At 42.6% G+C, this 17,824-nt stretch overlaps 1 protein-coding gene across 4 annotated transcripts in view; it reads right to left on the reverse strand.

Moving 5' to 3' along the window:
- ADGRG2 (adhesion G protein-coupled receptor G2) overlaps nucleotides 1-17,824 on the reverse strand; it is a 133,855-nt gene that overhangs the window by 48,274 nt on the left and 67,757 nt on the right. For all 4 annotated transcript variants that reach the window (XM_061179105.1, XM_061179107.1, XM_061179104.1 and 1 more), the window contains one exon: nucleotides 606-641. In XM_061179105.1, coding sequence (XP_061035088.1) covers nucleotides 606-641 — 36 coding nt within the window. The remainder of the gene's footprint in view (nucleotides 1-605; nucleotides 642-17,824) is intronic.

Consider the following 17,824-nt stretch of genomic DNA (forward strand, 5'->3'; position numbering starts at 1 on the left):
AGCCGTGTGAACTTAGATAAGTTATTCAGCCTCTCCAGGCTTCACCGAGTTATTAACTAAGGGATGGGGTGGGACCATTTTATCCCTGAGGTCCCGGTGTAGCCAGCAGTCTGGAATGCAGGTTCTGCTCCTGGTTCCTGCCAAGACGGGTCCTAGTTATAAATTTCTCTTTATTGATTTGCCTTCCCATTCTCATGAGTGCTAAGCCTTTAGAAGCCTTTTGAAAAATATTCATTCAGTGGGGTGCTGAGGAAGTATATTTAAGAGAATATCTCAACCCTCAAATATAGGAACATTTGGCATGTTTATGTCCTTGATACTCTTCATGAGACATGAACTAGAATACTAAAAATAACACTGAAGAACTGAAGCAGTTACCATGATGAAAACCCACAATTTAGTCCCTAGCTTTGTTTAGCAATGTGGGGGGATTGATAGACTATCGTGTTGTCTGTGTCTGCTATTGATTTTTCGGGTGTAGGTTTAATGACAGAATTTAATTAAGCTTCATAGAAGAAAACAATTTTGCTGTATCTGACATTGCATGGAGAACTTTTAGAATATTTTGCTGAAATTCCCCCAAAGTCATGAAATAACAATCTTACCAGAAGGTGATAACAAACTGGAATTATCAGCATGCTCTGTTGAGGAAAAAGGTGATTTAAAATTAGTTTAGTTTGTAGATTAAACAACAGGGACCTACTGTATAATACAGGGAATTATTACAATATCTTGTAATAACCTATAATGGAAAAGAATCTGAAAAAGAATATATATATATATATATATATATATATATATATATATATCTGAATCACTGTGCTGTACACCTGAAACTAACACATTATTGTAAATCAACTATACTTCCATAAAAAAATGTAAAAGTAAATAAAATTAGTTTAGTTTGTACATGAATTTGTAGGAGATTAACATCTTTAACGGCAGTGAATGTAAAATGAGTTGCAAATAGCTACCAAAAGAGGGCAGTATGTTAACTTACTATTATTTTCAACAGCCTAATCAGTTCTTTCAATTCTCCACAAAGACATATCTCTGGTGAAGCAATTCTTCCAATTTAACTGTTGATGGTGCTCTATATATTTTGTTATATAATGGTTTAGTACATTTTAAAATAAAAATGATGACTAAGAACTTCGGTTGTTGGCAAATGTTCATTAGAATGTGTAAATGTATACATCTGCATAAATTAAACTTCCCGTAACTGTACTTCTTTTTATACCTATTAGTGCAGACTTTAACCTTTAATTAAGCCAATCAGACACCTCTGGGTATATAAACTACAAGAACTGCTGTGTTATTTATTTTGGGAGGATGCTAGATTCCTTAAAAGAAAAGTAATTCTATTTTTTTCTCTATGAAAAATAATACACTTATTGGAGAAACTTCAGAAATTACAGATAAACAAAAAGAAGAAAATTAAAACCACCTATAATTTCACCACCCAGACATAAATGACATTAACATTTTGACATATATTCTTTTCTCTTTCTATGTGTTAATATATATCTACATATGAATATAAATATATGAATGTATGTGTATACATATGTACTTATATGTACGATAAGAAAGATCATGTCACTTAAAACTATTTGTAACCTGATTTTTCTCATGACACTATATCCTGAACATTGTTCTATATCATTAAACAATTTTCCCCAATACCATTTTGTGATGACTGCATAGCATTTCATTGATTGGATGTACCATTAATTTATATAACAAATTTCCTTTTGATGGACATTTTAGTGTGCACAGTTTTTCATGATTACAAACAATGCTGCAAGAAATCCTCTTGGTAAATTTTTGCATACACACTTGGCTACTTCTTTCAGAAATTCCATGAATTTTGATTGCCAAGATGCCTTACAGAAAACAAACCAATTTATACCGCTCTTTGCAGTACATCAGAGTGTTACTTTCCCAAACTCTCACCCAATGGGGTATTACCTTATAAATTCTTAAACTGTTTTTAATTACAAAGGAATGGTTATTTCCATAGTGGTATCTTGAGATACAATTAAAAAGAAAGAATAAGTATATTTAGAAACTAAAATTGCACAGTGAAACATACCTGGTAGCTTCCAGGAGCCTATTTTCCTTAAATGGTGGTAGGGTACTGATTATTTCCTGGTATAATTAAAACACAGTTCTGCTTGAAAGCAGGACTGAATGAGTGCTCAAGTGGTTAGCGCAGAGTAGTTAGTGTCTTGATGCCCTAATTTAATTGGCCTTGTCTCTTCTTAGTCTCTGTCCTTCAATATATCCCTCATGCTACCTTAAATATCCCACCAATCAAAGAGTCTGTTGAATTAACAGGAGTTTAATTCTGAGAATGCTCCTGGGAGCACTAAGGGGAAATCAGTCATTCACAGCTTAGTATGAATTAATTCCAATTGGCTGAAGTCTTCTGATTATGTAGCAAAGACCTACCATACTGGGCCATGTTGAAAATTTCCGGGAAGAATCAACATTCAATATGGGCTACTTGAAAATGACACATCAGTTTAGGCAGGTGAGGTAGAGTGGTGTGGGAGTGTGGCACAGGCAGGGAACAGCATGAAGGCACTGAGGAAGAGTTGAGTACCAGGGAAGAGGGATGGAGAGTGATGTTGAAGGGCAACAGGGGCTAATACTGCTTCCTTTTCAATTTTGCCCAGTGGCTGACCAGAGTCACCAATTGTTCAACCTTCTCCATTGCTAAATCCTTTGACAAGAGCTGTATACCCACAGGGAAAGGGGCTCATCTGAGTTTTACCTCTTTCTTAGATGCTAGAGGAAATGGACAACTCAAGGGTAATAGGAGAGCCAGAGTGGAGAAGGAACTTTCCTGGTTGGCCGTCTCTGGGTAGACAGGTTTGATAGGCATGGATTCACAATCAAGAGGTAAAACCTGATCAAAACATAGATCAAGGGCCAGACCAGCCCAGCCTACAGGGCTCCCAGCGGAGACCTACACTGATGAAGGGAGGGAACCCAGTAAATAAAAGTTAGAGGTTTTTAAATTGTTATTGTCCGCTTTTTCTCTTTTGGCATTTTTTTTCTTCTAGGGGCCCGATTACTCAGTGACTAACATTTTATTCACTTTTTCTGTCTCTCATTATAATGCTCCACATCACTCCTCCTGGTCCCACATAGAGACGTCCCATAGGCCTTACATTTTCCTGAGTATCAGCCTCCGTTTCTCTTGGGCTCTCTCCTAACTCACTTCCCATTTGTTACAACCAAGGAGGTGGTCGGCATTTCCAGTGAGTCATATATTTGAGTTCCATGCCACTCTTAGGAGACAAAACATTTCCATTGTTAAAAAGATTTGCAAGCAAAGAAAGGAAAAATATTTAAATTTTTCAGATTTTCCTTTGGAAACTTACAAAGAGTAAAATTTAAAGCATTATTCATTTATTGAAGTCTCGATTTAAGTCCATAAATAAAATTATTGTGAGCTGTCGATAAAATTTACTCAATATGACTCCCTAGTGATTTTTTAAAACAAAGTCCATATATTGCAATTATGATGACTGGGAGTTTGGCATTCCTAAGCTTCGAATGGACGCCAAACAGAGGAACTGGCAACTCAAGAAGGTGGCCCCCCTCGACGGGGTCTCTTTCCCTACATCGCCTCCCTGGCACATTCTTTCAAATTTATTGCTACCACCTCCCCAAATCCAATCCCACATGATCAAGTGTGGTCTGAGCACTGCCATGTGAATGCCTTACTGTCATTGCCTCTCCAACCCCATATATCCAAGACCTTGTCCCCCATCGCCCCACAGCATTTCCATATCATTCTTGAATCTGATGGACCGCTGGTAACACCAGCCAAACAACTGAAACTGTTAAATTCAGTATATTAGTTTCCTGTTGCTGCTGTAACAAATTACCATGAACTTAGTGGTTTAAGACAATGCAAACTTGTTACGTTAGAGTTCTGTAGGTCATTAGTCCAACATGGGTCTCACCAGACTAAAATCAGAGTGTCAACAGGCTGCACGCCTTTCTGGAGGCTCTGGGGGAGAACCTGTGTCCTCCTTATTTGGATAACTGGCAGAATTCAGTTCCTTGCAGTTGGAGGACCTAGGTCCTCATTTTCTTGCTGGCTATAAATTGAGGGCCATTCCTCGATTCTAGAAGCCATCCACACTTCTTGGCTCGTGCCCCATTCCTCCATCTTCAAAGCTAGCAACAGTGGGATGGGGTAGGGGGAGTCCTTCTCATGCAGCATCCGTCTGACTCACTCTTCTGCCTTCCTCTTCCACTTTTAAGAACTCGGGTGATTAGACTGGGCCCACCCAGGCAATCCATGATCACCTCCCCATCTCCCAGTCCTGAACTTTAATCACATTTGCAAAATCCCTTTTGTCATGTAAGGCAACATAGTTACAGGTTTGAGGCATTAGAAGGGGACATCTTTGGGGAGCCATAATTCTTCGTACATACTCAAAAATCCAGTTTTTTAATATTATGGAGAATACGAGTTGCAAGGAACCACACTTTAGGAAGAAAAATCCCACAGGGGTTAAGTGAAGGGCCCAGAAAACTAGAGTCAGTTTCAGCAATACAGCTGAGTCTACAAACCGAAGGCTCACTCTCTGGCCATTGCTCTTGACTCCTCCTGTTCTCCACCTCCCACTCCCGCCCCCAGATTCCGTCATCCATCCTGTGCATTCTTCTCACCCTAACAGGGAGCTGTTGCAAGGATTAAAGAGAAATGATGTATGTGATGATAGCAAGAGTGAACACTGATTGATGCTTCCTGTGAGCCAGGCTTAACACACGAAGAGCTTCATACACATTTTATTATTTAATCAGCCAACGACTCTATGAAATATGTGGATTCCTTAGCATCAGTCCTTTTTAGTGCTTGAGAAACTGAGGCTGGGCAAGGTTCTGTGAATTGTTCCAGGCCTCCGTGGGAATTCACTGTAGAGCTGGGATTTGAACCCAGGCAGTCTGACTTCAGAGCCTACCCTCTGGGCCTCTATTTTATCCTACCTCCAATGACAAACTCTGTAGACCATAAACTAGTACATAAATGGAGGGTATTAATATTCCCTAATCTCTCTCTCACCTCTCCTTTCTTCCCATGCCCACTGCCCCCTTCTAAGCCCAGATCTTGATCGCCTCACACATAAGTGAAATATTAGAACCCGGAATCTTCTCACTGGCAAGGATCTTAACGTTCTTTGCATCTGACTTCTCACCCAACTCAGTAAGCCATCCACCGAATGCACATCATTGGCTCCCAATCCCAATTCAGCTCCCCGACAAGTTCTATCTTGCCCACACAATGGAACTCACACTGAAGTTTTTGAAAGTTTGAATTACTTACCAACATTTAAAAATTAGGAGATTTCAAATAAAATTCCAAATTCTTACCCTTCCAAAATTGGAAGTTTTAGATGACCCCTTTCTGTCAGCTCTCCAGCCCTCTAAAGCATGCCCTGGCACGAAACTGATGGAGATGGCTCTTTCCTCTTTGTATCTTAAAGTTCATTCATTGGCTACACCATTCACTTGGCATTTGGACATATACTGTTAGGCATTGTTATTTAACTTTTCCACTGTATGTCTTGTTTTCCCAGCTAAATGCTAAGCTGCTTGATTCTTTATTATCCTCCAGGAATCCAGTGCAGGGCTTTGTATGTGGTAGATATTCAAAATATTTTTGGATTGACTGATGACATCATTAAGGAGTCTCCAGCAGTCATGAATATATGACAGGTAGTTCAAGAGCAGGAATTTAATGCAAATATTGCAAGGGGTCAGGTCCCTGTGATACAAAGCACAGCAGGGGACAGATGGGCAAAAGATCTGAGAGCAATGAGGCAGAGTCCATGAAGGAAAGACTTGAGAATACTTCTTAGATGGCTATGGTTCAGAATCTGTACTTTGGAATCATAGCTATAACTGCCAATCACAGCAGGTAGCTTGCTTAACAGATCTTCCAAACGTATACTAAAATGGCCATTCAACTGCCGTATCACAAACGTTGCCTACAGCAATGATCTCAATACTGTACCCTTTATCGACCTTTCCTCTGTTCCTAATGCCCTCTCCCTGCTCGCTCACTCCTGATTCCTGGGATCACCTCCCAAATAACCTGCACCCAAGTCATACAAGGTCATGTCTGAGGGTTCTGAGGTTTTCATTTTTCTTCTGCTATTTGATATGTGGGAGATGTAAGACTTAAAATGTCAGACAGTTGGTTCTCTTTACACCCAGCACATTCTCCCCGAAGTTGGATGGGAAAGATAAAGGCTTAATCTTCTAGGAGTGGATCTAAAAAGAATACAACTAGTCCCCCTTGCATGAATGTTTTAGAGCCAACTAAAATTTGTAATCTGGTGACAGTCCTTCTCTGGATTGAATTACTGTTGCATAGAGAGATGATTCAAAACAAGGCGCCACGCCTAGGCACTCTTATACAGGAACCCCAAACAAAACAATATTATTATGATAGTGGCTCTCCAGGGCTTGGGACAACAGACACTCTTACAAGAACGGTATTTTTCAGATTCTACTACATAACCAACAAAATGACTGAAAACATTTCTACTTCGGCACAGCCAAAATGTGTTTACTTGAGCTGTGACCATCTCACATCACCGTGCTCAATAAATACTCTGACACAACGTTTTTATTAAACAATTGATAATGACATCCCTAAAGAAAACTTCAGCTCCTAGGCTGGTGGAATTTCCCAAAGTGCAGACGACTGGCAATTCTAGGTGGGCCTTGGCCAAAATGCGAAGAGGGTGAAACATGGTCTTGATTCCCCAGCTCCTGGGTCTTGCTCCTCTCCCGTCCTCACACGGTACCACTCACCCGCCCTCTTGCCCCTTAACCCCTCCAGAACTGATCTGGCCTCTCTCAGGGGTTAACAGACAGTCCCTCCCTTGAGGATCTAGGAGATGCATTTTGGAGTGTCCATAAATGCCCTAGAATAGAATGCAAATTTGTGTGTATTCATATGCATTTTTTTTCTGGGAAGGGTAGAGTCCCAAAAGGGACTCTATTTTAAATTAACAAGCATGTATATAGCATTACTGTGACCAGGCACTTCATAAATATTAACTCATTTAGTCCTCATAACAACAATACGAGGCAAGTTACCCCATTTTACAGATGGGGAAACCGAGGCACAAGGAGGTCAAATAACATGTGTAGTAAAGGGACAGAGCTAGGATCTGAGCCTAGGCTTTCCAGCCCCACTATACTGAGCTGCTTCTCATCTTGGGCTGTGGTCTAAAACAGTGAAGAGCCACTGACCTGCGGTCATCCACCCCATTCCACTGGGAGGGATGTACACTTTAGGAAGGAGGAGAGCCTTGAAATAAACTGTTTCTGACAGGTGGGGGATATTAGGGCATCATCCCCCCTTCCCAGCCCCCCTGAAGTGAGACACATAGACAGTAATCTAGGCTGCCCGTCAAGGCCAGTGCAGATAATGGAGTATTTAGGTTGTGCTTTCCATTACAAAATGCTAGCCACAACTTGGGTTCACTCTACTGAAGGCTGGTAGCTTCTGGAGCTTTTTCAGTCTGAAAGGCAAATGCTGCTTAGTGTTTCAGGGGGCAGGGAGGGAGAGAGGCAAACTGGTCTCTATTGAACACTTACTACAGTGGCATTATACCCATGTTTCTTCATGGAATCTCCCCACATGCCCGTGAAACATGGCCCTCTATCCAGACCTCATCTCCCCCTCCTCTCCCCTCACCCAACGACTCTGGTGTCCCTGCTGTTCCTCCAACACAACACACTGGGCATAGTCCCACCTCAGGGCCTTTGCACTTGCTGCTCCCTCTGCCTGAAATACTTTTCCCACAGAGAACCCCTGGATTGGCCTGCTGTCCCTTTCAAACGATGCTCAAATATCACCTTCTCTGAGAGACTGATCCAGACCACTCTATTTAAAATCACAACACTTTCCCCCTTTGCCCGACCCTTTCCATCCCCTTACCCACAACACTCGTTGCCAACCAAGCAGTATGTATATATTTATGTACGTGTGTATTTATGTATGTGTGTACACACACACACACACACACACACACAGCCCTAAGACGGGGTGTCTCCTAACATTTTGTGCCCTAGACCCCTCACTTGCCTCACCCAAGTCCCAGCCCTGTGTAATATATAAGATTTTGGGACTTCCCTGGTGATGCAGTGGTTAAGAATCCACCTGCCAATGCAGGGGACACGGGTTCGAGCCCTGGGCCGGGAAGATCCCACATGCCGTGGAGCAACTAAGCCCATGCGCCACAACTACTGAGCCTGCGCTCTAGAGCCCATGAGCCACAACTACTGAGCCCGTGCGCCACAACTACTGAAGTCTGCATGCCTAGAGCCTGTGCTCCACAACGAGAGGAGCCACCGCAATGAGATGCCTGCGCACTGCAACGAAGAGTAGCCCCCACTCGCCGCAACTAGAGAAAGCCTGCGCACAGCAACGAAGACACAACGCAGCCAAAAAAAAAAGAAATATATATATATGATTTTTTTGGCCCCCAAGAACCAATTTTCATTCCCATGGGGGCAAAGTGGCCCCCCCATAGAGAATGCACGCTCCAGGGCTATCTCCGTTTCCTCCCGAAGAGATCCAGCTTAAGGAAAGCAACATTTGCCTGGGTGCCCCTCTCCTCCTGGATCCCCACTAGTGTCTCGGGTGATTCTGCTGTTAGTCAGCTGACATGTTCTTTCACTCCAAAGCACCTGTCATTTATGGGTAGTGAGAGTTCCCTGTGGTAGATGTTTAAGTGCAGAAGCACCTGGAAGTGGGGGGGTGGGGAACCAGTGGGTAGGGTACAGAAACTCTTCCAGTCTCCCTCAGATCACGCCACTCTTTGCCAGCTCACACGTGAGCAGTGACCCCCTTGGCATCTTAGCTTAGGTTCTCCGGGGGTGTGGAGCCTAAGGTAAGGACTTGGCTGCACAATGGACTCCCCATTCTCCCCAGCCCCTGGCACAGAACAATATTTTTTTTATACAGCTATGAAATAAACGAGGAGGGTGATCTGAAGTGAGACGGCCAGACAGCAGGCTATTGCAGTAGATTAGCCAAGACATGATGACGACTTGAACCAGTGCTTGGGAAGCTGGCATGAAAAAAGAGGTTCAACAGACACTTCTAAAGTAAGATGAGAGGATGTAGGGGATGTTGCGGTGAGGGAGAAGCAGAATAGTTAACCTATCAAACCCCAACAGTCCAGATGACATTGCTCTGAATCCCTCAAGCGTGGCAGGTAGGTTAACAAATAACAAATGTTGGCAAGGATGTAGAGAAAAGGGAACCCTCGTACAGTTGGTGGGAATGTATATTGGTGCAGCCACTGTGGAAAACAGTAGGGAGGTTTCTCAAAAAGCTAAAAATAGAACTACCATATGACCCAGCAATTCCACTCCTGGGTATATATCCAAAAAAACCCCAAAACCACTAATTCAAAATATTCTGAAGCAATTAGAACAAATGGCCTATAGCTGTACTGTTCAATATGGTAGCCACTAGCCACGTGTGGCTATTTAAATTTAAAGTTAAATAAAATATAAAATTCAGTTTCTCAGTCACATTTCAAGTGCTCAATGGTCACATGTGGTTGGTGGCTACTGTACTGGACAGATATAGAACACTTCCATTATCACAAAAACTTCTGTTAGATCATGCTGGTCTCTAGTGATGACGGCTAGTTTTTACGGCGTTCTTACAACGTGTCAAATGCATTTCAGCCATCTGTTTTACATGCATTAACTCATTTAATCTGCATATAACTCTATGAGAGAGATACTGCTACTTTACAGATAAGGAAACTGAAGCACAATGATTAAATACCTTGGTACAGTCAGAGTTAATAAATGGCAGAGGTAAGACTTGACCCCAGGAAGTCCAGAGCCTGTAGTCTTAACCTTATACCATATTGTGGAGGTCCCAGTGGCCTGAGTTGGCACAAAGGGAGTGGGCAGCTCTGGTGGAGTCTCCTGACTACAAATGACTCTCTCCTGATTGGACAATGATAAGCTGGTAGTGCCCAGAACAGCCTCCTCCAGCTTTCTTAGATTGTATGAACCTGGGTTCATACATGATCTCAAGAAAGAAGGGATGCCTAGCCCATCCCACCCCACCTTCCAATGGCAGAATGAATGAGACGTACCAACTACCCTGCCTCATTAGTTAAGGTAAGGCAAGTTGCTACAATAAATAAACGCTGAAATCTCAGACACTTAAAAAAAAAAGTTAATTTTCCAGGTGTAAAGTCCAATCAGCAGCCTAGAGTGGAGGGCAGGGTGGGACAGAGAGAGCAGCATCTGCTCCATGCAGTCATTCAGGGACCCAGGCTGACAGAGGCACTGCCATTTTCAACATGAAGATTCCAAGTTTGCTCTGGAGAGCAACATCCAGCCAGGCAAACAGGTGGGAGATTTTTAATGGCTAAGCCCGGAAGTGGCAAACATCATTTCTCCCCACACCCACTGGCCAGAACTCAGCCACATGGCCACTTCTAACTGCAAGGGAGGCTGGGAAATGTAGTCTAGCTGTGTGCTAAGGAAGAAAAAATAAAGCTTTGGTGAGCTGCCAGCCAGTCTCTGCCACATCAGATTTAATTTGAGTGCTGTAGAGTAATGATATCCATTAAACTAATGATAGGACAAAATTAATGCTAAAATCACTCTCCCCAGTCATTTTCTCTCCAGTTCTTTGCCCTTATATTGACTAGGTCAAAAGTCAGGGAATCAATATGAATCAGAGGAGGGGGAGCCCTTGCCACTCTGAGGCTGAATATGAATCCCCCCTTCTTTGTGACTCACTTCCCCAGCTTTGCTCCTAGCTAACATCCATATCATGTTTTTTTCATGACCCCCAACTGTAGAACTCCTATGTGACAAACCAGGTCTGTAAACAGTGATATACTAGTAAAAGCCACAGAGAACGGCTGAATTATGGATATTCTTGCTGCATCCTACTTAGTTGAAAAAGTTGTATTTTTGACTTCCCTCTGGTTTTTTTTTTTTCGCAGTTGCATTTTTATTTATTTATTTATTTATTTATTTTTGGCTGTGTTGGGTCTTCGTTTCTGTGCGAGGGCTTTCTCTAGTTGTGGCAAGTGGGGGGCCACTCTTCATCGCGGTACGCAGGCCTCTCACTGTCGCGGCCTCTCTTGTTGCGGAGCACAGGCTCCAGACGTGCAGGCTCAGTAGCTGTGGCTCATGGGCCTAGTTGCTCCGCGGCATGTGGGATCTTCCCAGACCAGGGCTCGAATCCGCGTCCCCTGCATTGGCAGGCAGATTCTCAACCACTGCGCCACCAGGGAAGCCCTTCCCTCTGTTTTGAAGCCATGTAAACCTTAACCTTTGCTGTAGCACTTCTGGGTAGAAGATTCTTAGGAGGCCCTTAGGCCTTTGTATGTTGGTGGCTCCTGTTCTACTGTTTTCCCCTTCTATTGTCTTTGCCTTGTCATGAGCTTTGAAGTCTGATCTGGGACTCCTCACTTTTAATAATGTGTAACTCTTGAGTCAGTAATCTCCGTGTGAATAAAAGGCCCATGTCCATTTATTTCCAATGGATGAATGAGCATGCCTCCTTAACCAACTTTAAATGTGATTAAGAGACTAGGCTCTTGAGAGAGAGGTCCAAATCCTTGCTCTGCCTTGAGTAAGTTTCTGACATTTCTCTGCTTATATTTCTTCATCTGTAAAAATGGGGATGATTACTTTGAATGAAATTATATTACATTTACAAAGTATTTTTATCACAGTTCCAACAGTAAGTTGTAATTATTATTTTTTTTTAATTTTTATTCATTTATTTATTTATTGTTTGGCTACACTGGGTCTTTGTTGCTGCGCATGGGCTTTCTCTAGTTGCATCCAGCGGGGGCTACTCTTTATTGCGATGCGCGGGCTTCTCATCACGGTGGCTTCTCTTGTTGCAGAGCATGGGCTCTAGGTGCGTGGGCTTCAGTAGTTGTGGCACGCGGGCTCAGTAGTTTTGGCTCGCGTGCTCTAGAGTGCAGGCTCAGTAGTTGTGGCGCACGGGCTTAGCTGCTCCGCGGCATGTGGGGTCTTCCCAGACCAGGGTTCGAACCTGTGTCCCCTGCATTGGCAGGCGGATTCTTAACCACTGCGCCACCAGGGAAGTCCCTGTAATTATTATTAATTCAGTCTGTATGATTCTGTGTCTTTGGATAAAGTTTACCTTTATGTAATAAACTGTTTTTTTTTTTCTTAAACAACGTGATATCAGTAATTTGCAGAGGGGCATTTTGAAAAAATCATAAAGATAGTTTCTTTCCAAGATTTGCATGTATGTGATTTCCATTCTAACTTTAAAACATTCCTATCTATTCACTAATGCTTGATTAGTGAGAATATCTATTACAACACTGTGTTCGTCTAATTCAAGTTTCCATGGCTTAGCATCATAGGAAGACATCTCCTAGAAAGACCGTGGGGTTCCATCACTTTGTATTACACATCAGGAAATGGAAGTTCATAGAAATCCATTTCAGAGGTGAAGGAGCCTTGAAGATGACCTAGTATAACATTGTAAATCTAGAAAAGTGGCAAAGGTAGTCACTTATACTATATTTCTTTACTTCAAAAATTGTTTATTTACCCACAATAGGCTGCATGAGAAAGAAAATAGAGTGTGATGTTTGCTTTGTTTGAAATTATATCTCTCCTGGTTTTCTACTACTGATCACAAACACTGGATGCAGTTATCTTTGTTGTCTTTGCTCAGCACAAAAATGGGAGGAAAATTTTACTTAAATAAACCCTTTGAAAGATAGTATCTTTTAGGACTTGGAGTTCACTGGAAGCAAAGAATTACAACAGAAGCCATAGGTCTGGAAAAGACTAAATACCAAACTAGTCCAAGCCCCTCAGTCTACAAGGGAGGAAAGAAGCTCAGAACATGAAGGGATTTGCCCAAAGCTTATTCACTTATTCCAATTTTTGAAGGCCAATTGTATGCCAGGCACTGGGGTTATAGCAGGAATAAAACAAAACCCCTGGCCTCAAACAGAGTTTACATTTTAGTGATATTATGCAACTCACTTGAAAGTTTTAAAATTCTACTTTGAAAAAAATCCTATGACTGAAAGTTCTTCACTAATTCAAACTCATCCCTCCTGCCTGCACACCAAAACCCAGAATTGGTTAGCCTTTACTGTGAATCCAAATCAGTAACCAGTGTAATGACAAATCATATTTTACATTAGGAGCAAGGCAAAAAAGGCTATAGAGTTGGGCTTCCCTGGTGGCGCAGTGGTTAAGAATCTGCCTGCCAATGCAGGGGACACGGGTTCGAGCCCTGGTCTGGGAAGATCCCACATGCCGCGGAGCGACTAAGCCCGTGAGCCACAACCACTGAGCCTGCGCGTCTGGAGCCTGTGCTCCGCAATAAGAGAGGCCGCGATAGTGAGAGGCCCGCGCACCGCGATGAAGAGTGGCCCCCGCTCGCCACAACTAGAGAAAGCCCTCGCACAGAAACAAAGACCCAACACAGCCAAAAATAAATAATAAATAAATAAATAAATAATAATTTTAAAAAAATTTATATAAAAAAATGTATAAAGCAAAAAAAAAGTGGACAACAAAAAGAGTAATTAACACAAACAACATCATAATGGATGACTTCAACATACCTCTCTTAGAGCAAGTAGAGAAAAAAAGATATAGAATATATTTATTAAAAAAAAAAAAGGCTATAGAGTTGAAACACAAGACAGCTATGTGTTCAGTCCTTGTTTATTCAATTAATCAGATAATTATAAGCAATTCTCATTTATTCACCAAAGCAAGACCACCACCCATTTGATAGTTTTCATTTCTCTCCTCCTTAAATTAACAAAATTCTATACTATACTGAATACTAGAGCAACAAGAGAGTAACTTTTACTTTATGCTGTGTGCATTCCTAAAAGGAAAGAAGAGGGAAGGGTATAGGTCAAATAGGACACTGATGTTAAAAACAAACACAATTGCCACAGACATTGTTGTAAAAGCACCATCAATCTATCTTGATGGGTTTTTTTACAGCGCTGTGATCTTGTGAACATGAGGCTTCTTGCCAAGATCAATCTGTTTCTTGTTATTTTCTTGAAGGAAAAGATGTACCCACATCAAGGTAGATTTCAACAGCATGTTCTCTTGGAACATCAACTTACTTCTTAATAGATTAAATCAGTGCAACTATTGCTTTTATTCCTCAGATCTCTCTTAATCTTTATCTAGTCCTTTGGAGGTACAAAGCCATCCCAGGATAAATGAATATGGCAAAGTTTCAGTCAAAGTCGTGTAAAAAAACATTTTCAACTGCTTCAGGGACTAAACACTGAGGAAGTGGTTAAGGACACAAGTTCTAAAATGCCACCACTTCTACTTTCCAGCTGTGTGAACTTGGAAGTGACTCAAACCGTCCAAGCCTCAGTTCCCTCATCTAGAAAATGAAGGAGTAACACCTGACCGTAGCTATTCTCAGGATTCACGAAGGTAACGCGCGAAGCATTAAAGCGACGCGACACACAGGAAACCTTTGTAAAGGTAACTCTTAGATGTGTTAGAATGCTTTCAGAGGCAAGTCGCAGAACATTCAGTTAAAAGTATCACAAACATTAAGGACAGTCAATTACCCCACCTAACAAGAACTCCAAAAGCAGACAGTTCTAAGGCTGGTCCTACAGCTCAGGGATGGCAACAAAGATCCAGGCCTTTTCCAGCCTTCTGTTCGTTCATCCTCAGGATACAGTTAGTTCAGGGACTCAACCTTTCAAAAACTCAGGTTATCTCCTTTTTCTACTTGCACTCCCTAGCGCCTCTCAGTGTTTTTAAGACGGCTACCACTGTTCCAGGCATCAAATCCAAACACGAAAATGTCTAGGCACAGCACTATCCAATAGAACTTTCTACAACAATGGAAATATTCTCTATCTGCACCGTCCAGTACGGCAACCACTAGCCCCATGTGAACACCGAACGCTTGAGATGTGACTTAGTGTGACTGAGGAACTGAATTTTTAATTTCACTTAATTTTAATTAATTTAAATTTAAATAGCCACATGTGCCTAGTGGCTATCATATTGGACAGTGCGTGTCCAGAGGAAGAAGAGAAACTCTTTTTCATTGAGTCTCAGGAGTGGGGCTGTTTTCCTAGAAGTCCCCCAGCAGATTTTCCCAGGTGTCTTTTTGGTCAAAAGGCAGTCACATACCCACTCCTAAATCAAGTATTGGCAAGGAACAGCATTTCCGCGGGTGGCTTAGAATAATCAGGATTTACTCCTGAGTGTGGAAAGAGGGGAGCACCCTACGAAGCCAGGCTTAGCCAGCAAGAGAAAAAGCAAGGAATGGTTGTAACATAAATGATCAGTAGTAAGTGCCGCACCACTTCTGCACTGTCTAGATCAGGAGTCTGTAAACTACAGTCCATGGGCCAAATCCAGCCCACCAACTGTATTTGCAAATAAAGTGCCACTGGCTCAAAGCCACACCTATTCATTTACATATTGTCTAGGGCCGCTTTTGAGCTGCATGGGCAGCGTTGAGTAGTTGCCACAGAGGCCATAAGGTTCACAAAGCCAAAATATTTATTATCTGGTTCTTTAAAGAAAAGTTTGCCAACCCCTCATTTAGAGGGACATTGCTCATGGTTAAAGTCACCCTTGTTAAAGATCTTGGCTAAAACATACTCCTATAGCCAAAGGCAAGCACTTCGTGCAGGCTGGTGTACAAGAAAGAGTTCTGGAGAGCTGCTTTCAGCACCTTGATACTGTTTCTTGCTGGGTAACCTAGAAAAGTATCCTTTGCTTTGAGCTGCAGTCTTCTCATCAGCAAAGTGGGGATAATACAAACTTCTCCACCCACCTCAGGGGGACATGAGGAGATGATGTATGCCAAGGTGCTCTGTAGACCATGAAGACCTACAGAAATGTCCAGATGGGTTGCTACTGCTGTTCTTAATGTTCAGTGCTATGTGCTGTTGCCACTGGATCCTACAAAGAGACACTGGGACTTTTCCATGTACAACAAGGCAAGGATAGCACTGGCAACTGGGAGATTTACCAGTCAGCAAAAGCCATGTCTGGAGCTTTTATCAATATGGAAATCAAGAGATTCACTGGCTTGATTGTAACTTTAAGAGCTTTCGAAATCACATCAAGTTAAAAAAAGTAGTCTGGAGAAAATAGGACTTTTAAATTGTTTCCAATTTCATATTAGGAACTTTGAATAGGAGAGCAGCCTTAAAATGGGATTGCAGAGATGAGTGGTTCTTAGTTCGAGGCAGACCTCAAGGATCCCCGGTATCCCAGGACAACAAATCAGGAATCCAAAGACTGATCCTACTGGGTAATTGAACTCACAATGTCAAAGTGTGAAGGACTCTTAACAGGCAATCAGCTGAGCCCCTTCATCACATGGAGGAAAGGAAACACATTCCTTAAGGGTAATTGGAGCCAATGTACAGCCACCTCACTGAAGTCTACACAAAAGTTTAGTGGAATATATGTTGTATCAGAACTCATGGGGTTCAGATAAGGATAATGCTGGTGGTGTAAGCTGAGGGGAGCAGTCCATGTTTTAGCGTATCTCTAGGCTTTAGACTAGAGCCACAAATCAAAACCAACCAACCAGCCAGTTTATTGAGCACTTACTATGTGCTAACACTATGGAGGATACAGAGAGGACCTGACCAGATATTCCTTCATACCTGCAAAGATAAAACCAGGAGGAGGAGCAGAATTCAGGATATCATGATGGCCTTCATCATTGCTAGCAGTGTCCTGACACATCCTAAGTGTTCAGTATGGATGTTTTAGAGTTACTTTAAAATGTATAGACATAATTTAGATGTACAAACAATAGTGACAATAAACAAATTAAAAAGAAATCCTTGAGCTTTCCTTTGATGTCTAGGATGACTCCATCTTGTTTTGGAGCCTCCATTCCAGAAGTACAGGAAAGGGATCCTTAAACCTGATGATTTAAGGTAGCTCTCTCTTCTGCTCTAAAATGGTCTCTAGGTAACTCAATGTCTTCCAGATAAATGCGCAATCTTCATTTTCCCTCCTCTTCCTTCTGGTAGTCAAGATGGCTTCCAGGTTAGGAATGGGGTGCCAGTGTTCTGCACAGCAGGGAGAAAGGACCTACATCACCTCGGGCTGAGCCCTGGGTTCTCAAGGGCCTCTCCAGGGATCTCCCTCACCCTGCAGGGTTCCTGGGGGTCCAGCTGGCATCCACTGCTGAAGGCTGTGTCCAGTGGGCCCCATGTTCTAGTCTCTCAGAATCCCACCCTGGCCTGGGGGTCCCTCTCTTGCTGACCTAGGTCCTCTCAGCTCTCACCACTGAGTGTCTGTCACATCCTCCATCTGGCCCCTGGTCTCAGCTGTCCACACCGTCATCTCTGCAGCCCTGTCCCTGCCCCTGGCTCTCAACAGAGCTACCCACTAGGAACACGGGGGCAATTTCGAATCCCTTCCCTGTCACACAAGAGATGAGAAAGACCTGGAGAGGACACCACCTCCAGCCTTCACTCTGCCTAAACACACTGCGCCACCATTTCTCATCTGTGCCACTGCCCCATATTGATTTACAGGCCACTGTGAGGGGTTCTCATCTGGAGTTCTAAGTGGAAAGTGGGATACAATGTCCTCTGCTTTCAGTTTCCCCCTCAACCCATCTAGATTCTCTGTCATTCCTTGTTACCACTTCTACCTGCCAGGGAAAGAGTCAGGGCCCAGCAGAAGTGACCTCATGCCTATGTGGAATTTTGGGGGCTTGGGAGATTGGCTGAGTATCAGATCAACACTATGG

The sequence above is a fragment of the Eubalaena glacialis genome, chromosome X, assembly GCF_028564815.1.
Source record: "Eubalaena glacialis isolate mEubGla1 chromosome X, mEubGla1.1.hap2.+ XY, whole genome shotgun sequence".
NCBI classification, from domain to species: domain Eukaryota; kingdom Metazoa; phylum Chordata; class Mammalia; order Artiodactyla; family Balaenidae; genus Eubalaena; species Eubalaena glacialis.